General features: G+C 27.8%; 8 protein-coding genes across 9 annotated transcripts; 4 read left to right on the top strand and 4 right to left on the bottom strand.

Moving 5' to 3' along the window:
• Nucleotides 1–2,552: 2,552 nt before the first annotated feature.
• Nucleotides 2,553–6,694, bottom strand: OCT59_006418 (uncharacterized protein; the record flags this gene model as incomplete). Its single annotated transcript, XM_025313914.2, has 6 exons — nt 2,553–2,834; nt 2,928–3,080; nt 3,155–3,338; nt 3,421–3,499; nt 3,561–6,594; nt 6,668–6,694. 6 exons carry the CDS (start codon nt 6,692–6,694, stop codon nt 2,646–2,648), a joined length of 3,666 nt encoding a protein of 1,221 aa, XP_025186442.2. The 3' UTR covers nt 2,553–2,645.
• Nucleotides 6,695–9,424: 2,730 nt separating this feature from the next.
• On the top strand, nt 9,425–9,933 carry OCT59_006417 (uncharacterized protein; the record flags this gene model as incomplete). Its single annotated transcript, XM_066141252.1, has 2 exons — nt 9,425–9,437; nt 9,524–9,933. 2 exons carry the CDS (start codon nt 9,425–9,427, stop codon nt 9,931–9,933), a joined length of 423 nt encoding a protein of 140 aa, XP_065998060.1.
• Nucleotides 9,934–12,478: 2,545 nt separating this feature from the next.
• On the bottom strand, nt 12,479–13,083 carry OCT59_006416 (uncharacterized protein; the record flags this gene model as incomplete). The annotated part of the gene is made up of 4 exons (XM_066141251.1): nt 12,479–12,569; nt 12,641–12,663; nt 12,887–12,935; nt 13,028–13,083. The coding sequence occupies 4 exons, from the start codon at nt 13,081–13,083 to the stop codon at nt 12,479–12,481; spliced, it is 219 nt and encodes a 72-aa protein (XP_065998059.1).
• Nucleotides 13,084–13,441: 358 nt separating this feature from the next.
• OCT59_006415 (uncharacterized protein) lies at nt 13,442–15,494 on the top strand (the record flags this gene model as incomplete). The annotated part of the gene is made up of 5 exons (XM_066141250.1): nt 13,442–13,664; nt 13,753–14,336; nt 14,413–15,035; nt 15,117–15,202; nt 15,283–15,494. 5 exons carry the CDS (start codon nt 13,442–13,444, stop codon nt 15,351–15,353), a joined length of 1,587 nt encoding a protein of 528 aa, XP_065998058.1. The 3' UTR covers nt 15,354–15,494.
• Nucleotides 15,495–16,265: 771 nt separating this feature from the next.
• Nucleotides 16,266–17,401, bottom strand: OCT59_006414 (uncharacterized protein). 2 transcript variants are annotated; one of them, XM_066141248.1, is made up of 2 exons: nt 16,802–17,401; nt 16,266–16,734 (listed from the first exon to the last, which is right to left on the bottom strand). In XM_066141248.1, exons 1-2 carry the CDS (start codon nt 17,387–17,389, stop codon nt 16,723–16,725), a joined length of 600 nt encoding a protein of 199 aa, XP_065998057.1. In that variant the 5' UTR covers nt 17,390–17,401; the 3' UTR covers nt 16,266–16,722. The 2 variants fall into 2 exon arrangements, with proteins under 2 accessions (XP_065998057.1, XP_025186436.2); XM_025313909.2 differs by having other exon boundaries at nt 16,266–17,401.
• Nucleotides 17,402–18,297: 896 nt separating this feature from the next.
• Nucleotides 18,298–19,575, top strand: OCT59_006413 (uncharacterized protein; the record flags this gene model as incomplete). The annotated part of the gene is made up of 1 exon (XM_025313908.2): nt 18,298–19,575. The coding sequence occupies one exon, from the start codon at nt 18,298–18,300 to the stop codon at nt 19,573–19,575; it is 1,278 nt and encodes a 425-aa protein (XP_025186435.1).
• Nucleotides 19,576–22,530: 2,955 nt separating this feature from the next.
• Nucleotides 22,531–23,334, top strand: OCT59_006412 (uncharacterized protein; the record flags this gene model as incomplete). Its single annotated transcript, XM_025333565.2, has 1 exon — nt 22,531–23,334. One exon carries the CDS (start codon nt 22,531–22,533, stop codon nt 23,332–23,334), a length of 804 nt encoding a protein of 267 aa, XP_025186434.1.
• A 956-nt stretch (nt 23,335–24,290) lies between these two features.
• OCT59_006411 (uncharacterized protein) lies at nt 24,291–25,726 on the bottom strand (the record flags this gene model as incomplete). Its single annotated transcript, XM_025313907.2, has 4 exons — nt 24,291–24,891; nt 24,998–25,150; nt 25,231–25,290; nt 25,393–25,726. The coding sequence occupies 4 exons, from the start codon at nt 25,724–25,726 to the stop codon at nt 24,311–24,313; spliced, it is 1,128 nt and encodes a 375-aa protein (XP_025186433.1). The 3' UTR covers nt 24,291–24,310.
• Nucleotides 25,727–25,781: the final 55 nt, after the last annotated feature.

Raw genomic sequence — 25,781 nt, 5'->3', positions numbered from 1 at the left:
TCAAAAATATTATTTGAGTAATTTTTCATATCGAAAATCATCTACGATCGTTTCTTCAATTAGAAAATCTTCCTATCTAAAAATACTTATCGACAGTAATGGAAATTGGATCTGCGTAAAAAGTTAAATTTCCGCGCATGTGATTGGAATGTAGATTAGGCGTGATATTTCATAATGGAGCTTACTATAATTTATTTTAAATATAAGAGAGCATATGACTTCATAGGTTGCGCATAAAACTTTTACGAATAATGTGCGTTCTGCGCGTATAATCATAAGTTTATAAGATGCAAATAAATTTAAAGTTCGTTAAGAAAAATTGCGACATTATTCGGGGTTTATTTTTTATTTTATAATTCTATTCTAAAATACACGTTTAATTTGTTGTCTAAATTGGGAAACATTTAAAGTTGCATACTGACTATTTTATAAATAATAAATCTTCAGTAAATCTTCATATGCCGGTTAGAACGATTTTATTTTTATTTTTATTTACACTAACAAAAAAAATGCTAGAAGTACTCGAATCAGAAAGAGAGACCTGAGTCAAGAAATACGAATACAGTCAGAACTCGATATAACGAACCTCCGGTTCCAAAAATTTATAAGTTTGATATACCGACTTTTATATGTTCATATATAAAGATTAACCCTTAAAAAATCGCTTTATCGTGAATTCGTTTTATTTTATTTTATTTTTTTATTTTTAAATCCACGTGAACACGTTCACGATACAAATTACAAGGACAAACTAGACGTAGGTCAGGAGTAATTCTAAACTAATCGAGAACAAAACCGCCATGTAAGACCCTGATGTCGAAATAAAAAGAACAGTGGAGGGGCACTAATTAACCTACCCCGCCCACGAAGCACTAAGGTATAAAGGCAAAAAAGGATAAAAAAAAATAAAAGAACCAAAGATCTAGGTACAGGAGTTCGAATGACTATATAAGAAGAATTATACATATAAGAATAAAAATCTATATCATTAAAAAGTAAAGAATCCCGATGGGATTGCCAAGATCAGGCATGAAGAAAATTACTAGAGGTCCATCTAATGCAGGCAGAATCATCCAATCTAACGTTGGTTTTTGAGTAGGGGAGGCCATGAAAGTACGAGCGTGGTGCGCGAGTAGAAGAACGTTCATTTTCGCGACGCGAATTGCGACGCGATGTAGGCGTGTCAGCATCTCGGAACCGTGAACGATAGTAAAGTTTATCCTTTCTGGTAATATTTAACGAGCGTTCCCATTGTTTAAAGGAGTGATTAGTACGTTTTCTCCAAGTCACGAGCTGTAAATCACGAATGAAATCAGCGACATATTTCAGCAGAAGAGGGTCACGTGAGGATTGTGGACTTATGTAGTTGTAAAATAATGAAGTGAGATCAGTAGGAATTAAATCGTGAATCAATAAAAGTCCTGGATGTGATAAAGGAAGGGACCTTCATCAAGATGGTCGAGAAGGCGAAAAATTGGTGACGCAGTTACGCGATCCGCAATGTCAAAAGTGGCCATGTTCGTGTGTTTTGTAAGCAAGTCTATCAAGACATTTTTGTGTTTAGTCAAAACTTGTTTAATGTCATCATGATGTCGTTCACATAAGCCAATGTGGGAATTGGAATCCATTTCCAAGTTGCAATCAGGACAATTGATAAGGCCAGTAGGATAAAGGCGTGGATAATTTGTCCGCCGTGGGATATATGAAATTAGATCTTTTAACTTTAGAGCCTTGAATGCGGGATAAGGCTTTGCTGGTAGGTGAATCCAGTGGATTGTATTTCATCCATGACTTAGTGTAATCCCAATCTATGGAGCCATGAGAAATATGTTCTTCAATTGGTAGAAGTGAAGAATTGTTAACCTGAGAGTTGAAGATGCGTGCTTGAATAGGAGTATTACTCCATTATCTAATGTTCCGTTCGACTATGTGAATATCGTTCCATTTAACGAAACCTAAAGAGGTGTTCGCAAAAAATTTCGGGTTTACTATAATAGGATCAAGGATATTAGCACCTTCGATCGTGAAATTCGTTTTTTAATTCGTTATATCGAGTTCATAGTGTTACTATCAATCACGTGATCCGATTTGTGCGACGTTCGGATTTATCGACAATGTTATAATAATACTGACGTTCACAATCGTAATCCCGAAAATTCGAATTCATTAATCCCGACACTAATATCCACATGAATACAAAAATTTTGAAATTTTGAAATATATGCAAAAAATTAATATAAAGCAATTTATTTTTTCTAATTAACTAATAACATTAATTCATTTTAAGTATTATTAAAATTATTTTAAAAATATTAATAAAAATATTTAATTTTTACGACGCAGCCCATTAATAAAAAAAAATACCGGTATTAATTTTTACAATATATTAAACAGCGAAACATTTTAACGTTTAAAAAAAACAATATAAAATTAAAAAAAAAAAAAGATTGTGAGCGTCGGGATTTTGAATGTCCTGCAGGTTACGATCTTATATTTGTATTATTTATCAATGGACGCTGATTGATCATTAAGAAAAATTGAGGTGGAAAATACACGATCCTTAAAATCGTTCGTTTTATTTAAGAAAAAATTTTTTTTACAAATTATGAAATATGAATTCTCTTAAGATATACAATTACCATGAATTAAATTATATCTTTTAATTCAATCAAATTTTCCATTTCTTTTCTTAAAAAATACTTATCCTTAAAAGTTTCGGGAACATTTTGACAAATATTTTGATGATTTGGTAATAAATAACGCATATTAGGAAGACGAATTAACTTATTACTCTTACCAATATTAATTCTAGTGAATCGAACATAATCTATTTGCTATAAATTAAAAAATAATTATATTAATTATAATAAATTTCTATTCTTATTTTATTTATTTTGAAAAGAAAATTGAATAATATAAATTATTACCATATCAATAGAACCGGTGATTTCAATTGAAAGTCGACATTTCGGTTTCCATATATATTTTGGAAGCATATATTCAAGCCAACCTAAACCTTCAAACTTTAATATATCCTTATATCTCATTATATGCTCTCTAGCATGAAGTTCATTTGAATTCTATAAATAAACAAAAATTTTAATTAATATCGTAATTTCGTAATTTATATTAAAAAAGTTTTAATCAAACTTACTTTTTCTCCTTGTTCAACTACAAATTTTAAAATACAATCCGTTGAAATTACTTTTCTAACATTTATTTTCCATATAATATAATAATTTGTACCAAATGAATTAAATTCAAAAAGATTATAAAATGTTGGCAAATTCAATTCAAACATTTTCTCTTTTTTAAGGGATAATATTCGTCCCGTAAAACTTAAAAAATTTATAAAAATAAAATTAATTATAAGCTAAAAATTAATTACATTATATATAAGAACAAATATATAAATCTTACCCATTTGTATCATCATCTTGAAATCGACTTAATTTATTATTCAAATTTGTAAGGCATGAAACGAAATAAACCATTCGTTCTATAATTAAGTCAATTAGCATTTATTATTATTTTAATTGAAAAAAAAAAAAAATTCTTACCTTTATACATATATTTATAAAAATTATCAACTATACCAATATCATTTAAATCATCAATTTTACAATATTCACACAAGTATAACCAAAAATCCGAATATTCTTGTAATGAATTAATCGACGGAATTTCTTTATCATTACTTAATTCAAATAATCCATCCAAATCTAATCTTGCTTCATTATACTTTCTTAATTCGACATATATTTTACATCTAATAAAGAGTAAAAATTTATCATCAATAATATCATCACTTAATTTTGATAAAATTTCATATTTTAAATCTTCGGAATTATTAATTTTTAATAAATATTCTAAATGATATAATTTAATCTTTGCTAAAACATCATCAGAATCTAATAATGATAATTCTTTATATTTGTTATATGCTATTATAGCATTATTAATATCTTTAGATGTATGATAAGTTATACATTTATGATAATATGCTAAATTATTTAATGGATCCAATTCTATAATTTTATCAAGATCATATAAAACTAAACCATAATCTTGAAGAACATAAAATGCAATAGCTCTTTTATATAGGATATGACGATTTTCTGGATCTATATTAATCGCTTTTATAAAATATCGTATAGAATCATAATACATTCCCATATTACATAAAATTTCTCCATAATAGCATAAAATCAAAGAATCATCCTTATTAATACTTAGTAATCTATCTAATGTTTCTAGAGCGCTATAATAATTTTCTTGCTTTTCATAACTATATGCGCAATTCTTTAGACAACTATAATAATTCGGATCATTTTTTAATGCAATATTATAATGAATTGAGGCTGATTCATATTTTTTTGTAAAAAGATAACTATTCCCAGATATTACATATAGATTTTTTATTTTTGCCTTATAACTTAATGATCTATTTAAATGATCTATTGCTTTTTCATATTCTTTTTGTCTAAAAAATAATTCTCCACGAAGGAAATAAGCCATTGGAGTTTTTTCTTTTAATTTAATAGCTTCATCTAAATATGAATGTGCTTTATCGTACTTATTAAGACATCTATAAATATATGCTAAAATACATCTCATGGAATAACTTTTAGGAAAAGTTTTTAGAAATTCGTTACACCAATGTTCAGCTTTTGTATAATTGTTTCCATTTAATTCCTTTACAATATTTTGATATGTCGGATGTTGTTTTCTTGAAAGTTTTGGAAATATTGATGATAATAATACATTTGAATTTAATTTAATCGCGTTCATAATTTTCTTTTTTTTAGTTAATATCTGATCAACTTCGGGATTATTGGAATCATCACTATCATATTCAATTATTTGACCTCCTGAATCTTCTAATTCAATAGAAGGTAAAATATATCCAGCTTCAAAAAATTTTGAATATAAATTTTTATAAATAGAATCTTGTAATAAATATCTAATATCATTATCTTCAATTTTTTCTCGACATTTAGGACATTTTTTCTTTTTTAATTTATTTAAACTATTTAACGATAATATATGTTGACATTTTAAGATACATAATTGATCTGTTGGTTCATTATTAATTGGACAAGTCATTTCATCCGCTATAATATCTAAAATATTATTACGCGTATTCAGATCAAAACTTTTTCCTTTTCCTTTTCCTTTTCCATTTTCTCTCTCTCCTTCTTTTCCAATATCATCATTTAAAATCTTGAGATCTTCATAATATTTTTCTTTAACAAATGTTAACAAGTTTTGAAATTTTTCTAAAGAATCTGTTATTGAATTATTCTCAATTAAATTTTCTGAATATTGTTCAAAATCAATTTCAATTATTGAAAACATTTGATTATCGATATTATGTAAATGTAATAATAATTCGATTGCTTTAAATTGAATAAAACTACTTGGAGCTTTATTAAGTGATTCAATTGCTAAATAATAACAAAGACCATATGTAGCAGTTCGATTAGATTTTTGAATAAGATCTTGTGCGAGATCCAACATTCCAAACCATAAATTATGTGGTAAAGCGAGAGGTTCATTTCCAGCAATATCATTTAATAAACTTCCAGTACTTCTTAAAGTTTTTGAAACTTTATTTGATATTTCATCAAATTTATTTTGAGAATCTAAAATTGATTTATTAATTACATTACTCCATTCTCTTTCTAAAAAACTCCAAATATATTCTATTAATACCAATTCTCCAAATTTTTTACTTATAATATTTTCAGAATCTTCAGCCCAAATCAAAAGATTACGTTGTATTATTAACATTATTCTCCAATCTACGTAATAGGATGCCACCGGATATTTAAAACTTAAACCTTGACGTAATTGAGTAAGCATTGACATTGTTGAAACGTTACTTCTTATAGGAATACCTGATGTTGCAGATAAAATTCCTGGTGCGATATTTAATGCACCTTTAAGTAAATCTTTAGTTCTTCGTATAATTTCTTGAAACCAAGTCTCATCATCACGTAAACTATGTAATGTATCCCGTAAATGAATTAATAAAAAATCAATATTATAATTTCGTTTTTTAATAATCTCATCATCATCCTTATTATCTTGAAGTTGATTAAATTGATTAAAATCGGATGCATATTTATTATCAATTCCTTCTTGCATAACACGAGTAGTTTTTCTATGAATTTCGGCAAATCTTGATAAAGAATTATAAACTTTATCTCGAAGTTCTTTACTTAAACGCATTTGTGTAAAACAAATTTGTTCTAAAACCGCCACCCAAGTACGTAAATGTAATTCCAATCTAGCGACACTTTGTACATCATAATAATCAAAAGAATCTGGATCTGATAAAGCAACTAATGAATCTCGAAGAATTTTAGGTGAAAATCGATTAATTGGATTTTCGAAAAGTAATTTTAAAGAATATAAATATTCTAATTCTGATATTTCTTTAATAAGAACTTTTGCTTTTTCGTCAGGCGTAATAAATTCATCCTCTTCTAACTTAAGGAGGATACGATTATTGAACGTGGTTTCACGTAAAGTTAATTTAGACGACGACGTAACATTATAGTTAATTTCTAAATTATCGGATAAATTATACTTTATATATATAAAAAGAATAGGTTAGTCAATTTTTACGTATACATAATATAATAATATATATATAATTCACCTGACTTAAATTTGAACTTCCTTCCATAATATAAGTTTTAATGTTTTAAAAATTTTTTTTTTTCTTGAATAATAATATATTTTTAAAAATAAGAAGAATTTATATGTTTGTCAATTTTTATTTAAAAAAAGAAAGATTTCAAAAGTCCGATTCAATAAATAACAATGATTTTATTGTACAATAAAAAAAAAGAGTGTGTAAAAAATGCATGCAGTAAGTAGATCGAAATATTAGGCGTATTATGATATATAGTAATTTCATTCAAAAAATGATTAACATTAAAAATCTTAAATAGAACTAGTTTAATCATCCAATATCTTATTCTCACATGAAATCAAAACCAATCATCTGAACTCTGTTATTAGAAAATTATGGATACATATTTATTTTAAGAAAACATAAAACATAACTCTATATTATTATAAATTTAGCATATGCATAAAAAAAATAAAATGTTTGTTATGAATAACTTCAAAATCCTTCAAGTAAATATCTTCTTAAAAATGAATTATTTTCTAAATGTTTGGTCTTTTTGGAAGACTCTTAGTTTTATTGATCAACGTAGATCTATATTCTTTGTAATCCTATTTTAGGACAAAGTTTACCTTCTTTAACCTGTATCACATTACTATTATAGTCCGACTTCTAATTTTAGCGTATTTATTGTAAATTACCAAAATGATCATCTCATTTTCGTCGCGCCAACTGTGCCAAGAAAAGAAAAAGTAAGAGATTTTAGGATTGATTACTTTTATCATTAGGACCTAGGGCAATAAATCTTTATTATGAAAATCATGGCTGAATCATATGCTCGTAATCATCAGCATCAACATGAATATTTAGTTTAAAAATATCCTTTTTGCATATTAAAGCATACTGCGCAGTAATATTTTCTGAGTTAAATATGGAAAAACCTGTATAACTAATTTCCCATAAATTTCACAACCGATTTCCCGTTTCTCGAAAATTGATTTGCGAAAAATGATCTACCTGCTTTGATGCTGATCCTTTTAGTCACATTCTTTATGGAAACTGCGGCTAAAAATTTCTTGTAATTGACCTTATACCGAAATGGGTAATAAACAATCCCGTTATTCATTTTGTATAACAATTGCAATAATAAAATTACACAGTATTTTTTTACCATTTTTCGTAGAAGGAAAAACTTGAAAAAAAAACCAGATGACTAAATAATCAAAGTTTATACTTTTGACTTTTAAATTTAAATAGACGCATTCCACGTTATAATTATATATTTGTTCCATAATAAATTTCTCCCAAAAATTATTAGATTCAGTATATATTTTAGTCGTTAATAGATACATGTGGTTCCTGCGATGATTTTAACGTGGCTTATGATATATATACATATATGTGCCGTGATGTAGTACACATTTGACTTACACATTGCAAGAATTGTGAAACTATTTATAAAAAATTCCCCGATCAAATCGGACGGCGGCTGATCTTTCTATGAATACATTTATGTACAAATAACATTATTCATGATTGAAAACTTTTAATCTACGAAATGAAATATTTTTTCTTCGTTTTTGATTTTCGTTGATTGGTGTACTATTTATTTATATGTACAACAAGCTGCAAATCGAATCGCAAAATGCCACGTTGACTTTACGCCACACAAAAAACCAATTTTATAACTATTTTTAACGCTAACTTATAATGTATTAAAAATTGATTATAAATTAAATCCCCCCCTTTTCCCCATTTTAAAATTTTTATTTTTATTTTTTTTCTTTCTATAAAAAAGACTTACTAAATTTCAAATCATGGCAAACGAACTTTTAAGCGAGTTATCTAATGATATGGGTAAATTATTGGATCAAGAAGATGATTATAATGTAATCATAAAAGCCGGAGAAGGAAATGATTCACGAGAATTTAAAGTTCATTCATTAATTTTGAGGGCGAGATGTACTTATTTTCGAAGTGCACTTTCAAATAATTGGGCTCATAGAGAAAGTGGAATTATTAATTTTAATAAACCAAATATTTCTCCTAAAATTTTTGAAATTTTACTTAAATATTTATATACGGCTGAAATTGAATTATCTAAACATGAAATTACGATCCTTCTTCAAATTTTGATCGCCGCTGACGAATTAAATTTACAAAAATTAATTTTTCATGTTGAACAATATTTATTAGAAAATCAATATGATTATATAAGAAAGGATCCAATTAAAATTCTTAAAATAACTTTTAGACATGAAGTATGTTCAATATTAAGGGATTATTGTTTTGAAGTAATATGTGAGGATCCAAATCTATTATTTAAATCAAAAGAATTTTTAACTTTAGATAAATCATTATTATTATCATTAATTAAACGTGATGTTATAAATTTAGAAGAAATTGATCTTTGGAATAATTTAATTAAATGGAGTTTATCACAAATCAATAATAATAATAATAAGGATGAAAAATTTTCTAATTGGAATGAAGATAATATTAATAATTTAAGAGATTTAATTCAAGATTTTATTCCTTTAATTAGATGGTTTCAAATTACTTCAAGTGAATTTAGGAAATATATTTTACCTTATAAAAAAATTATACCAAAAGATTTATTTCATGAAATTTTATGTTATAATTTAGATACTTCATATGAGGTTAAAACTATTATTTTACCCCCAAGAATTTCACAAAAATCTGGTAAATTGGATTCTTTATTAATTGAACAAAAACATGCTGCAATAATTTCAAGTTGGATTGATAAACAAGAAATCAATTTTTATGATCGTAAAAGGTTACCTTATTCATTTAAATTATTATATAGAGCGAGTAGGGATGGTTTTTCAGCAAAAAAATTTCATAAATTATGTGATAATAAAGGTTCAACTGTTACTATAACAAAAGTTCGTTCAAATGGTAAATTAATTGGTGGTTATAATCCATTGGATTGGAAACCTCATTCAGAATTATCTTATTTATCAGGTGATAGTTGTTGGTATTCTACTTTTGATAGTTTTTTATTTTCTTTTCCATTAAAACCTTCTTCAAATGACAATTTTACTCCAAAAATAGCTAGAATAGGAAATGGTGGTAATATTTCAGATTATGCAATAGGTTATAATATCAATTATGGTCCTTCTTTTGGTGGTGGTTGGGATTTTTCTATTCAAGATAATAATTTAATTTATAGTTATGGTCCTTATTCTTATCCTGATTGTGGTAATTTTATAGCCAAAAATCAGCAACTTAAAATAGATGATTATGAAGTATTTCAAATAATCAAAAAATGAATAATCTTAATGAAATATAATGATAAAAAATTTATTATAAAAAAAAATTTTTTTTTTTAACTGTAAACCTATAATTGTATATTTTACAGAATGATACTGCTTCTGGTAAATTTTTAAAATGATGTATATAAATGCATTTTTTTTTATTGGTAATTTTAGAATTCCAAACTAATTAAAAAATAACTTGCAGAAAATCTAAGTTGATTAATTATCAAATTTATTTAAAATTATTTAGTAATTAATTATATTTATTTAATTAGATATTTATTTCTTAATAGTTGCTATTTTTATTTATATAAATGATTAATGTTCTTTTAAACAAACTGTATACTTGATATTAAATATATTAAAATAAAAAAAAAAATCAGATATTGGATAAAATTAAAAATCAATTAATTTAATATATTAGATTTATTACTAAAAAATTTTAAAAAAAAGCTTGGATTTTTTGTTAAATAATTAAAAATTTAATTAAACCAATTTAAATAACCAAGTTTTTCATTTCTATAATAATATTTTTTTTTTTTATTCTAATAAATATTTTTTTTTTAATTGACGATCCGCGAGTCAACTAGAGAAATTACATATAAAATTTGACGCAAATCATATACTAATTTGTCATAATACGCCGACTTTAATGATTTCTGATGTAACAAAAACTATAAGCATAGTTTACTAAAAATAACACAAACAATAAAGTAAATGTCACACTTTTATTTTTCAAAGCTACAAAGTGTAAAACTTTTTTTTGACGAAGTTTACCTTGGAAGCACGCGGCATTTACTATGTTATTAGGTAAACTAAGGTTTTAAAAGTACAAATTATGGAAATTTTTTTATATTTCACTAAACTTTCATGCATATTGCTTTATTTTTGATTTATTTTATTAGTAAACTATGCTGTAATAACTTCTAACTCGACAAATTCAAGACTTTTTCACACTCATTATACAAGTGATATGGTATGATAAAACTAGTTTTTGTCTTTCGAATCTCAGATCTCTTAGAAATTGGACTTTTTTCCAATGTTACATTATGATTTTTTTTGCATGAGATTGGTGGGAAAACTGTGGAAAACTATTTCATTAAAGAAAAATGGCGTTATTTAAACATTTGGCTAGAGAAATTCATGAACAACCCCACATTCGGAAATGCGGCTTTTAATTAATAAATTTCCGTCAAATTTTATTATCGTTTTCGCTACTTGACTCGCGGATCACCAATTAATATATTAAAATTTTTTATTTAAAATATAGTCTGTTATATTATTTTAGATGACTTTATAATATAAATTAACAAATATTATAATTAATTATTATATATTTAATAAATTCATTAAAATAATAAATCTTATTATTATTAATTAAAAAAATTGTCTATAATATTGAAAGACATTATAGAATTAATTTTATTGATATTTTAATTTATAAAAAAAATTAAATATAAATAAAATAAAAAAATAACTGTATAATAATTATGGATTTTTATATAATTTATTAAATAATTATTTGTTTTTAAACTATTCAGTAGTAAAAAATTTAATAATTATTTTTATTTATTATATTATTTTATTTATAATTTCTATAAAGTATAAATTAATTGTAAAACTTATTAATCTGAAATTTAAATATATTATTTACTTTTTGCCAAAGTATAAAATTTTATTTATTTATCTCTTTGACTAAAAACTAATTCAATTTACAGTTTAATAGTGGGTATTTTTATTTATTTATTGTTTAATACACGATTTTAATGATCTAATAAGATTACTATTAATACTCTTTAATATCTCATTCTTTAATAAAAAAATTACATTTTTTTTTCTCCGTAACTAATAAGAATCACGGTTACACTAAATCTTAATCGACCTGCTTTCTATCTTTCCTTGCTACATAATCTCTACATATCCGTAATCATCGCCTAGTTTAATAGCTTCCGTTCAAGAATATTTTCTAAAGATGTTAATCTGTACCCTCATTTAAACATATGTTGTGTTAGAATTAAATGTTAATCTCGCCTAATAAAATAATCGTACTATTAAGAATCCTCGGTTTAATATGTCCCATTTTCACTAATATATATATATATATATATATTGAAATAAATCCTTAATTCCTTATATATATACAAGGTCCCATCTGTATTATAAAATTTAAAATTCTGGCTTATATATCTATATTCGGAATCAAATGCTTAGTTAGGTGTCAAGTCTTCGGAGTCTTCAGTCACGGAAATAATTACCAAAATTGATTATTTTTCGGGAAGGAATAATTTACCAAGTGCTAAATTTGCCATTCTATCCATAGATATGATTTTCGAGAGGCTGCTTATCCAGGAACGGATAAGTTTGTTTTCCGTGTTATTCTCAAGAAAGAGGTATCTGCATGATTGTTGAGATTTCTACCTTTTCAACGATCGATTTCTTTGACCTCTGCGATCTCATAAGAGCAAAATGTCTCAGATGTCACCCATACACTTGTTTGTAAGTCTAGATCTTTGGACTCATGATGGTCTTTCAAACTTATTATTAATCTATTTGAATAATTTCATCTGGGAGGCACAGCCGGATCGAGAAAGATAAAAGCGGTTAACATACAAAACTTCCTCATATATTGCGGGAAAATAATTAAATTTTTCCTGTAAACAATATCGCCATTATTATTACAAAAAATAGTAAAAAATTTAGTTCCAAAAATAGGCAAACTAACCTTAACCCATGATCATAATGTTTCTGCACACGATTGTTTTTTTTCGCTTACTCTCTAGTAGTACATCTGCATATGTCCTATCCTATTACTACGCTCAAACATTTTTGACATCATCACACAATGCTTGACAATCTACGAAATTTCTATTGAAGCATCTTTGGAAAATTCGGTAATTTATTCTCATCAAGACCATAGATTTTGAGATGATTAAAATGATAGACGACGCGCGATATTGAGATATTATACCATGGAGATAGTCAAATTCATCACATCCCTCTTGTTTGTTTCATATGACCTTCAAATTGTTTGACATTATGAACGAAACCTTGTGTTGTTTATCCCAGTGGTTCTAGCTTTCTAATAGCATGATTCAACAACGAAACGTACAGGAGGCGTTCAAAAGCGTACTTCGGCAATTTTGATTCTTTTCTTGTATTGCCCATGAAGAATTTTTACGACATTTACGCGTTGCTCTAAACTGTTTGGCTGCAATGTTTTGTAAGGCTGTAAGCCCTCAATCTTACAAAAATTCCCGTCTCCTCAATCTTACAACGAATAAATTCTTGAAATTCGTGGATTTGTTGGAGATAACAAATTACGTCCACAATTGATGAAAATCTTTCAGATTACCGATTTACCGGTTGGTGATACAATCTCATGAGTCATGATCAACACTTAAAAGCAGAAAACAGATGGAACTGAATTTTGTTTGCGGTACCACGTATATGTTTGTATCTGGTGAGAATTCCCAATGTCGACTCTCATTTTTATGTAAATTAAACTTGTTTGGACGTTTATACAATGATATTAACATCCGTTATAATTGTTTTTGTCGTTTCAGGCTCAATTCTTTTACTTACAGTATTATTAATCGTCTTTTATTCCAAGTGTGTGAAAGATTCAATTAATAAGTTAAGCAAGCAACAAAATGAAATTGCAGAAGTTAAAATAATCATAGAGGACCAAAATACCTCCGTACGTCAACAAAAGAGAATAGGAATCGATGAGAATAATCTAAATGAAGGTGATTAATATAATTACATGTTCTTTAAATAAAAAAGTACTTTGTACATTTATCATCTGATACTAAGTTCGAATATTATATTGTAAAGAGTTCAACAAGCTACGCCATGAACTTATTACAACCGTCTTTTATGAATCGAGATTCGCTGCACGAGGCAATGATCTAAATGAAAAATATGAGCATCAGCTATACATCATCGATCAACATGAGAAATTAACTGTTGCTGAGAAAGTTGAAACCAAACGCCGAATTACATTTGATAAGGATTTTCGGAACTTGCTTTTTCTTAAGGGCCCAAAATATAAATGTGCACTGTGTGGACGGTCTGGATATACAAATTATACATGCGAGCACTGTTCGCGTGATGTACTAAAATCCGAGTTTGTAAATTGGTCATCTGGGAATGAAGTAATTGATGAAGCCATCAGGAAATCTCAAATGATTCTTCCGTTACCTGGTTGGATACAGGAATGGATTCCATTTTCAGAACTCGAAAATATGAAATACAAGACCAGAGGTGGTTGTGCGACTATTTATACTGCGATCTGGACGAAAGGATATATGAAAGAATTTGACAACGAGAAGCGTACTTTTGGACGAAGTGGTCCTTATAAAGTCATCATGAAACGACTTGAGGGTTCAAGCATAGCTGATACGAAATATTTCAAAGAGGTTTTTATCAAGTGAAATCGAATTTTAATTTTATACTTGGTGCAGGTGCGACGCTAACCGACAGTATGATAATTAGTTGACGTTGCATCTTACCTTACGTGGACACGGATGTCAGGTGGTTCATTGTTGTGGTGTAACACGGGATCCTGAGAGCGATGACTTTATGTTAGTCATGGTGGAAATGGAGAGTGATCTGTATCACTATATTCAGGAAAATTTGTACTCGATTACAGCGAAAGAAGTTTATAATATTCTCCGATGTATCTGCTCAGCACTTGTCCAAATTCACGATAATAATTTAGTGCATCGTGATCTTCATTCTGGTAACGTGTTGCGCCGTTCTGATACAAAATGGTTCATTTCTGATTTGGGATTGTGCGGGCCAGCGGACAAGCCACCGACTAGCATCTATGGCAATCTACCATATATTGCCCCAGAGGTGTTGCGTCTTGATAGATTCACCCCGAAAGCTGACATTTACAGTTTGGGTATGTTAATGTACGAGATATTGACTGGTTTCCCACCTTTTCACGACCGAGTGCATGATTGCCACTTGGCAATTGATATCGTCAGCGGTATTCGACCGACAATTCCACCCGATCTTCCAGACACTTTAAAGTACTTAATGGAGCAGTGCTGGGATAACAACCCGGAAGCCCGGCCAACCTCTGCAAAACTTCACGAATATTTCAGTGAAAAGTACAAACTATCTTTTGATAATTGTGATTTTGATCCTAGTGTGGTGAGGCGCAATTTGAAACTAAAACCGTTATTAAAAAGTTCAGGTAGTAAACTTCATGACTTTGGTGATTTGCTTCGTAATTGCAATGTCACGAAAAGTAATATGGGGTCAAATCAACAATCATGTAAGTTCTTTTAAAAAAAGTTTTATTGTAATTTATATGCAGAAATATCTAAACTAATCAAGAATTATTTTGTCATTTAGCATATGAAACTATTCAAGATAAATTGGCCATATCCGTCGAAAGTGTAACATCTGATAGTTCTGTAGTATAAGCTCGATTAACTAATGCTATTAATTATTACGTCATGTTTCTTTTCTCCAAACTTGTCATTTAGAACTAAGATCTCATTAGAAAGTGCATTAATGTTATAACTTTATTATTGATTAAAGATTTATAATTTAATTTGTTTGTCAACAACTCATTACATTAATGTTTCATTTTATACATATTTAAAAAATCATTTGAAAAATAAAGAAAAGAAAATGGAGGAGCAATTTTAAAGGGTGGCAAAAATCTTGAGTGATTACCCATAAAATGGGAGTTCCATCCAATTACTCCATATATGCCTATCTATTACTTTCATTCATAATGACAAAATTATTTTTCATAACGCCACAGTAATCGATTTAGAGAATGAATATCCAGCTCAGATATCCAAAGTACAATTTTTTGTATAGTAGGACTAGGGATAGAGACCAGTTCATCGATTCTATTTCGGTTCTTCATCGGCTCACTTTGGCTCTCATAAAATAAAATGCATCAAGTTTAAACAAACGATGATGAATGAATTGAATGATGATCAATGATTTTGATTGGCTAATAATTTTGAAGACAACTCGTTTCAGAGCCGGTCCCTTGAAATCGGTCGTAAATCTTCTAAAATAATAGGCCTATTGCTGAAATAAATGTCAATCTCAATTTATGGACATTATTCTAGTACGATAAATATTTATTTCGTAACAACAATGACAAAAAGGATTTATTACAAATTAGCAATGATAGTTATAAGTACCGCCGTTATAACGACATCTCATTATAACGACATATTATTGTATGACGACATACCATTTTTTGGATGTCGTTATATAAAAATCTCATGGCCCGAAAGTGTCGTTATAACAGACGGCACTTGTATTAACTTACAAAAACTCCGTTAATTGAAACATTGGACTAATACATCATATAATTTTTAATGAAAACTCATTAGATCGATACAATCACAGTCAATGTAAAGTGTTTAATCATCTATATCATGTTCAGATTTAAGTACTAGTTAATATATATATTATTTTATGAAATCTTAATTATTATTATCAAGAATTGGAGTTTAAATTAAAATCTAAAAACAAGTAATTATTTATTCTAATATATTAGATCCTTTTTTCTAGTGAATTTTCTCTTGCAAAATTATTAATTAAAAACATCCCTAAAATATTTGATGGTATAAATGGTTTATTTTTCCTTAACATCCTCCAAGGCAAAATTAGTGTCAATAGCACTATCGTCAACATCATCAACATCACAATCAACACCGGTAGGAAAATCTTTGTGAACGTTAATCTTACCTTGAATTTGTACTGTAACACTACCATCAATCCATTTAGGTTCTTTAATGTCCTTAGCAAATTCGCTTAATTCATTTAAAATTTTGTCTAAAATAGTTTTATCTTTATTAGCTTGATTATACCGATCTTTTTTAGTTTTATCACTAATAACCACCTGAAGTTGATATCCTTTCTCCAACCATTCTTTTGATCTAGATAATTTGTGTGTAAGATCATTTGGTGACACTTTCCACGTTAATTTTAATTCTTTTTTCAATATATGGGGAGTAGTTTGTTGTTTTTGTTTACTTTTTTTATATAATTCTTGTTTAGAAACTAATTTACATATTGGTATTTCTTTTTGTTCTTGATGACGACGTTCTTGGGAAAGCTGTTGTAAAGGATTTTTTGACGATAAAGCAGCGTTATCTGGTGAAACTTGAACTAACCAATATTTTTTTCTATCAAAGGATGATAAAATTTTTTTTAATGGGTACGTCCCTTGTAATTGACCCTCTAAATTAACATATTTGATATATTGTGATTTAATTTCTTCATCACGAGGTTTACGATTTTGTTGTGGTCTTTGTTGATTTGAAGATTTATTATTATTATATGGTGATAAAGTAAAATTAAAATTAGAAATTTTTGTTGATGATAATAGACGAAAATTCGTTATAGAATTTTGATTAAAAAATATTTTTTTTCGCTGTTTAAAGTATATAGGATAAATACAATTAAATATTTTTTGTTTCTTTATCATAATTATTTTTACAAAAGAAAAATATTTTTTTTTTTTTATGAAAATCATGTTACACGAAGTTGATGTAACTGGAAATTTCCGGGTCCTGTGAAGTTGTACTGAATACGTCCAGGTGACCCGGTCGGTATACGTCATATTCATCACGAAGAACCTGATTTTAATTATGGATAATGTTACGATAAACTTTGATATAACGCAATCATTTATGTAGTTTTAAATTATTGTACATATCAGATATATATAAATATAAATAACTAAAATATAATTAGAAATCTTTTTTTTTTTGTTCTTGTTTCTTGTTTTAGATTTTTACCGCCATTATCAACATAATCAATCACGACAATATCAATGTTTTGAGTTTTTTGTATTTAAAACAGCTCATAAACGTTCTATTATTGTACAATCATAATTATTACGCTTAAATTTACTTTTGTTTTTTGTTCACTAATAAGGCAAAATTAAAAAAAACAAAAGAAAAAGTAGTTGTTCTTTGTGTTTTGCCGAATCTAACCTATATATGTACGAATTAATAACTTGAATGAATCATTACTCCGGTCGTATGATTTAATTATGCATTATAAAAACAAACAGAATTCTATAATAATTGTTTCGGAGTACGGATGTTATTTCATTTTCACCGAATTACCCGGAGAAACTTTCACGACTGTCATTGAATTTCCATTTTTATATTCATATATCCATTTTGGTTCCCAAAAACATATTGATTTCCAGTTACACGTAGAAGTTCTTAAATATTGAGTTCACCTAAGAAGTTTCCGATGCTTCAATTTAATTTCCAAATTGAGAAACAATTACGATTCTTAGTTGACCATTTTAGGTTTTATTTGAAAAAATATAAATAAGCTAAAAGTGAATATGAAGATTTTAACATTTTCACTTACTTCAACATGAGTTATCTAGTTATTATTGCAGTGGTTGTTATCCTTTGCTATCTTTTTAAACAAAAAAAGTTATTCGCGAATCCTTCTAAACGTATCTTAATTAGTGACGTTCAAAAGGCTAAAGATATTCTTAATTCCAGTAGTCTTGACTCTCGAGTAAAATCAAATCAGAATTTGGGTCTTACCTTTGGGATTTCAAATCCTTTTACAAATTCGGATAGACCATATCACCAAGACTTCCGTAAAATTATTGTTAAATCGATTGATTTAAATGATGGAGGATGGAATAGGATTAAAAATATTACTCTTAAAGCTGTAAACGATTACTCTAATTTAGATAAGGGTGGTATTGTTGAAATCGTTCCCTGGATTCAACAAATAACGTTAAATGTTGTACTATGTGGTTATTTAGGGATGGATGTAAACGTTGATAAAGTTATTAATATTGCTCCGGGTATAATCAACGACCTTTGGCTCAAATCCAAAGAACTCAATCATACAAAGGAAAATATTGAAAAAATAATGAAAACCAAAAGCAAGCTCAAAAATCTTTTCCGTAGTGTAGCATCCGAAGCTAGTGAAACTCCCAACGTGATTAAGAAAATTTCAGAAATTGCTAGAAAGCATTTTCCAAACGTATTTTGTTCAGAAGCTACAAATAATTCTTTAGCTGATGACTTAGAATCACCTCTGAATGTTTTAATTCCCGCGTATGAAACAATGTGGAGAGTTGTCCTATACTCCATTTTGGAGATTAAAGTACGCCCCTCATTGAAAAAAGATTATGACAACAAAGAACTCAACTTTAAAGAAATTGATGACGCAGTCAAAACTTTTCTAAAGAAACCGAACCACTCTACACTTAAGAATGATTCTTCTATACTATGGTGTATTATTCAGGAAACCTTGCGATTATATCCTCCAACACGACATATTCATAGAGTCGACGAAAAAAATAATACTGTTACCATTGATGTGGAAAAAATTCATCGTGATCCTGAAAATTGGGGAGAAGATGCGACTTTTTTTAAACCTAAGCGGTTCTTCAATAAAATGAATAAGGCATATATACCATTTTCATATGGTAAATTAAAATGTGTAGCTGCCGATAAATTTGCTCCAACATTGGCTGCCATCCTTATATCAGCTATTTTAGATCGTGTGGACGATATCATTCTTGGACAGAAGACAAAAGAATCGTTATTTCTAAAAGCGAATCTTCCTTTTGAAAATAACCGGCGTGCATTTGATAAATTCGAAGTTACTTTAACAAGGAAATCCTGAAGGACGAAAAAGTCTTATATAAGACTTCAGAAATCAATGCACTGTATTATTGTATGAGGTATACTTAATAGTAGGCCGCGCCAATTTAAGTATATTAATTATATTATCGGTTACTTTTTTAATTTTTATAAACAATTTGTAAATATATATATATATATATATTTCATTATAGAGAACATTAATTATCATAGCAATTTATTTATTGTATAATACATTAAGTTATTAATTGCATAAAATAAAATAGTATATACTATATGTTATATAACATTTATCGGCCATAAGTTACAGTATTCACTCACTTTATTTTTTTATGTCAAATGATAGATCATGATGAGTTGACATTTCTATCGCAAAGTAGAATTTTAGTAAAAATAGGATTTTAAAGGACGCGTCTATTGATGGATGGAATAATACTGGTGAATTACATTAATTTGTATCATGCTTAGCGGAAAAAATTTTTACTTTAGCAAAATCAAATTTATTTAACTTTAAATAAAATAATTATCTCAAGTGACAATTGATAATAGTGATTTTATGATTTACAGTATTATTTTTATCTTTTAATTCCGCCTTTCGAATTTAAGTTGGTTTCCCAAATAAAATTTATTTAACTACTCTTTGATTTATTGCTTTATATCCAATATTCAAAATAAATTCTTTAATAAAATCTCTACCGAAATTTTTATAATTCTACTAATTAATATTGTGCTTAATATTGAAATGTATTTAAGATCATTTTATACCTGGTCAACCATATATTGAATTCAAAACTTCCCTTTACAGCAAAATTCGAAATATAGTGGACACTTGAAAATTTTTATTGTTGGGATTGTCGGGTACTCATATATATATGTCACGTTTATATATCTTTTCTAATATAACCTGACTAGCCGAGTAACCCGAGTAGACGAGTACCGACAATCCCGACAATAAAAAATTAAAAATCATATGATTTGAATATTGGCATCATGTGAATTTCAATTTGTAGGATAATCTTATTAACTAAAATATTTCTTGATTTAGCGTAAAGCATTTTTGTCGTGAAGTCATGTTTCGTTATAAATAATAATTTTTTAATCAATCTCTGCAACAAGCTTATTTCTCATACTGTAATTAAAGCAGAGTCTAGTATAAAGTTCCATTTGCTGGTATAAATGTACCATTTTCCGGTTTTGAACGCTCATTTCCCAAACTGGATCATTTTCTGAAACTCCAATTTCCAGAATCCCAATTTTCAATATCCAGACTATACTTTTTTTAGTTTATTATATAATATATGTATTTATATGACGTCAAGAATTTTATCAAAGTTATTAAATAATAATTCAGTAATTATTGCGTAGTAGGTCAGGTGATTTTTTTTTATGGTTCATATATTGCATTAATCGTATATATACTGTATATATTTTGTTAATTAATGTGATTTTATTTTAAATTTTGTAATCAAATGATCTCAATCATTTTTATGCACTGTATGACCAAGTCAAAATGAAATGTGTTAAAAAGACATCTTTTATTAATCTAGTAAAAATGTCCATATTAATATTAGTGAAATTGAAGTTTCGGGAGATGATCCAGTTCAGGAAAATGAGCAATCGGAAAAATGACTTCGGGAAATGATCGGGAAATCATAACCGTTTATCTTGCTTGGCGCAACTATCACGTAAATTTTTTTATAATTTATATTACGCGAACGCGTAATTTACCAATCATTTAACATGCTATTGTTATATGGGTTATGGGTTACGATAACTTATTAAAAATTGAGTAATTCTTTTATGTAATTCTTTTTTTTCGGAGACTAAATATCTCAAAGTTAATCAATCACTCACGCTATATATGGTTTTATTTACTCATTGTGCTTATGTAAGATTAGCGCGTTCAAAATTCAATGTATCAAGCAACGATATACTAAAGTAAATGTTTTTATATTTGATCTTCCATGCTTTAGAAGGCATCAAATCGGAAGTGAAAGCATATAACGTAGTTTAGTACCTTCTGATGTATCTGATGTAATACCAAGATATTGAAGCGGAACTAACATTCAAGATTTGGATAATGGTATAAAGAATAAGGCGGATTTATGGTGTGGATGAAATATGTGATGGAAATATTACGAAATATTACGATTACAATTAAGGAAAAAGAATTTTCATCGATATCTTTCGTTCCACTAGTCCGATTTTTCAATATGGCTAGTATACGACTTATTTTGCCGTTATTTTATTATAATAAATAGTAAAAGAGAAGTGAAGACATGGGTAAGTCTATCATGATTATTTGAGGGACTTGTTATATAGGTCGATAGAAAGGATACGTCCATTCCAAGGATCAGTGGTTTGAACGAGTGAAGAGTCCATAAGGTTACCCACTCCGCAGAAACATGCGAAGTGGGATGGGCAGTTATCATTTTAAAATAGAATATTAGACAATTTAAAATGTGATTGGATTGACCTACCTTACCCATTAGCATGTTACAAAATGTCAAAACCTTGGTACAAGCATTGAACTAGTATAATCATGATCATCTTAAACTTGGCCGTTAATTATTAGTATAATGAATTTATTTTAGCAATGCTTATCAGTTATGCTTCAATGGGTAAAATATTGGTAATAAATTTGGTTAGCCTCGTGTCACCAAATCTGATTGTTATTGGTATGGTATAGATTACTTTCCAAATTCGTTCAATTTTCTTTGCTTATCAAAATAATTAGTAATTAAGCGATCATATAGTAGTAAGAAAATAACGCTTAGGTTCATTTAAATAGTTACATATATGGCAAAAAATAAAATATTATATTCTTTACGGTGATCTTTTTTCATGATATTTAAATCCTTCATCATCGAAATCATTTATTTTATTTTTCTATGTTCTATTAATTTACATATAATACTAAAATTCCTTTCATCATTACCTTCTCCCTTTCCTTTCTACCATTTTGGAAGAAAAAATAATGTCAAGGAAAGGAGAAGAAAATGAAGGGGATATAAGGGCTCGAGGAATAATCATAGATCCTTTCATTCCAGTTCCTTCCGTACCTTCTCATTCTCCAGAAATTCCTGATCCATCTTTGCCTATACCTTCTGTTATTCCGACGTCTGCTAGTCCTTTTATTACAACAGCTCCTTTTATTGCTCCCTCTCCAATAACATTAACTGAAATAGTTACAATAACTGAACATAATAAGAATTTACCAGCTCTTTCAACAGTTACACCTAGAAGGGCTGCGACACAAACCTCAACTATAACTAAAAACACCCAGAGAAATACTAGTACTATTAATATTGCCGCAATTATATTAGGCATCATGATTGGCTTTGTTATCGTTGGTGGTAGTATAGTAATATTGATACAAAGGAAATTTTCAAAAAATAAAAAAGATAAGAAAAATCAATCTCAACGTCCTTCAATAGATGAAAATGTACATAATGAGGTTCCTGCCATAGAATTATCGGAAAGAATTCCAGATGATAATCATCAAAGAGGTTCATTAATATATTTTCGCCCTCAATTTCCTCTTCCTCCACCTCGGCATCCTCCACCTCAAAGTCCTTTACCTCAACATCCTCCACAAAGTCCTTCAACAGCTTTATATATGTCGTCTTCGACATATAATACAAGACATTATTCATATGAACCTCCACTTTCAGAACATTCTGCAGCAATTCCAAATTATTATCAAAAATATTCGCACTTACCACTTCCGACCGACACTGACGTCATCTCTCCGGATAGTGAGGAGAGTCAGAATAAATAACATAAAATATTAATAGATAGTAGTTACCCATTTCAGCAAAAATATGTCGATATTGGGAATAAACTTAGAATAAATAAATAGATGAATAAAATATATTAATTTTCCTTAATAAATTTCGTACCTTCTATTTATACCGTATACATGATATATATATTTTTTAAAATATAAGAATTATTTTAACTTTATCTCTTTACCTTTACTGCAGTGTGTCGTTCGCACCTTGATCCGAATATATTATGCACTTTCATTTGTCTTGTTTATTCTCATAAAACTTTAGAATCGATCGTTTTATGATTACAGCAAATCTCTCGGGAATTGAGATCACAGATTTTTATGGTAGCTATAAAAATGAAATGCTTAACAGTAATCACCGATTAATGCACTGTACAAAAAAAAAAGTAAGATTCATGCGGAAAACATGAAAACAATCCACAATTGGTTTTAGAATACTTTTTTTCATTCGCAGATTTGAAAAAAAATTAAATCATCCTTTGACGTGAATTTAAAATTGATACGTTTATTGAGATAATATACTAAACAAGAAAATTTTCTTAGTCCGGACTCCAGAGCGTAGTCCGTTCAGTCACGTGATAATTTTGCACGTGATTGGTCGGACTTGTTGTAAATTAGTAGTATTCAACAAGTCATCCGAAACCGGGTAGATACGTTATGAATCAATGGCCATTGAGTTATTCATATTTATCCGATAATCTTAATTTGATGAAAATATCATACTAAGTCATTTTATTCAATAAAGATGTCAATTTAACTAGGCATATTAAAATATTAAACATAATTCTAACGAAAAGTGGGATCGTTTATTTTGAAGATATTGATCATATAAAAAGAAGATTAACTATAAGATGTCTTTAGGTTACGTACAATATACTGTATTCACATCGGAAAATAAAATTATTTTATTATTAAAACATTACTTGATAATAAGAAAACTATTCGATAATACAAATAAACTCTTTTATTGCCAAAAATTTCTCAATTTCCATAAGGATATAGCAAATTGTTTAGTATGCGGCATACATATTATACCAATCATATTTTGGTTTTCTTTCAATTGAGCATATTCTTTGATTTTTCTAATTCCTTCATCACCCCAGATAGTTTTAACATAATAAAATGGAATATGTTGAGTTACATAGTTATTATTGTAAGTTACTTTTCTCAATGAACAAATATGATTTGAAGGTATTTTTAAGGGTATATAAGAATCCTCTGATTTCTTTAATTTCGTTGATTTTATATTATAATATTCATTTTCACTCTTATCCGATTCTTCTTCAATCGTCTTATCCGAAGGGTCATCAAGCACCAATACACATTGTAAACCTCTAATGGATTTATGATAATCTACATAATAATGATCTGAATCTTTGATAATGGGTAAAAAAGCTTCCTCTTTTTTCATAGGAAATTTAATTGTACCCAACTTTTCATTAATCCTATCAATTCTTAATATAGAATCTTCAACAAGTAAATTCCAAACATGTTCATGCATATCTTCTCTCCAATATGCTCTATTATCAATTGATTTATATTTACCTATTTTCAAAAAAAATAAATAAATAAATAAATAAATACATTAAATAAATAAATTAATAAATCAAGAATCAAATTTCTTTTTTGAAAAATTTCTTGATATAATTACCTTCCATAAAAAAATCCTGTAATATTTTAGCATTACATCTTATCCAATAACCTTTACCAGGTCTTTTTGAACCACCTTCTTCCCTAAAATCTGGTACGATCCATACTGAAGATGTTTCACTATCATAAGCTCTTATGAACCTTACCAAGAAATCTATAAATTAAATGAAAGTTTAAAATCTAATGTATTTAACGATTTTGGAATGAAATTATAACTATTATAATGATACATACCTTGAGGAAACCATCTTTGATGATAAATACATTGACGAATTGGTGATCCAATTATTGAAGCTTATATTTAGATAAAAAGAAAAATATATATATAAATATTTTAAATAGATAAATGAATGAATATATGAGAAAAAATTATAAAAATTTTAAATTTATTCTTACCATAAGGATTAGAAAAAACATATTTTTCCAAGCTTGTTAGCTTTTTGAAATCAACTCCTCTTGGTGCTGGAGCTCTTTTATATTTTGGTAATTCCGCATAAGGTCCTTGAGGATCAAGTAAAATTGATAGAGTTTCTTCTTCTACTTCTTTAGGATCAAATTTTAATTTAAACTTAGTATGTTTATAAATTTCATTAGGAGTATCTATTGAAAAAGTTGTAAATTTAGAAATATTTACTAGATTATTTTGATATTTTTTTAAAAGTAAAGATGGATAATTATTGCATTTTGTAAAAGTAGAAGCTAGAAAAATTGAACGATGGAATGTATGCATACTATCAATTAAGCGTGGCAACGTAGATTTTTTTTAAAAAAAAAAGATGTGATTG

This window comes from Rhizophagus irregularis, chromosome 14 (genome assembly GCF_026210795.1).
Source record: "Rhizophagus irregularis chromosome 14, complete sequence".
Lineage (NCBI taxonomy): Eukaryota > Fungi > Glomeromycota > Glomeromycetes > Glomerales > Glomeraceae > Rhizophagus > Rhizophagus irregularis.
Note: the sequence above shows the minus strand (reverse complement) of the source record. Positions and strands in the feature narration are given on the sequence as shown.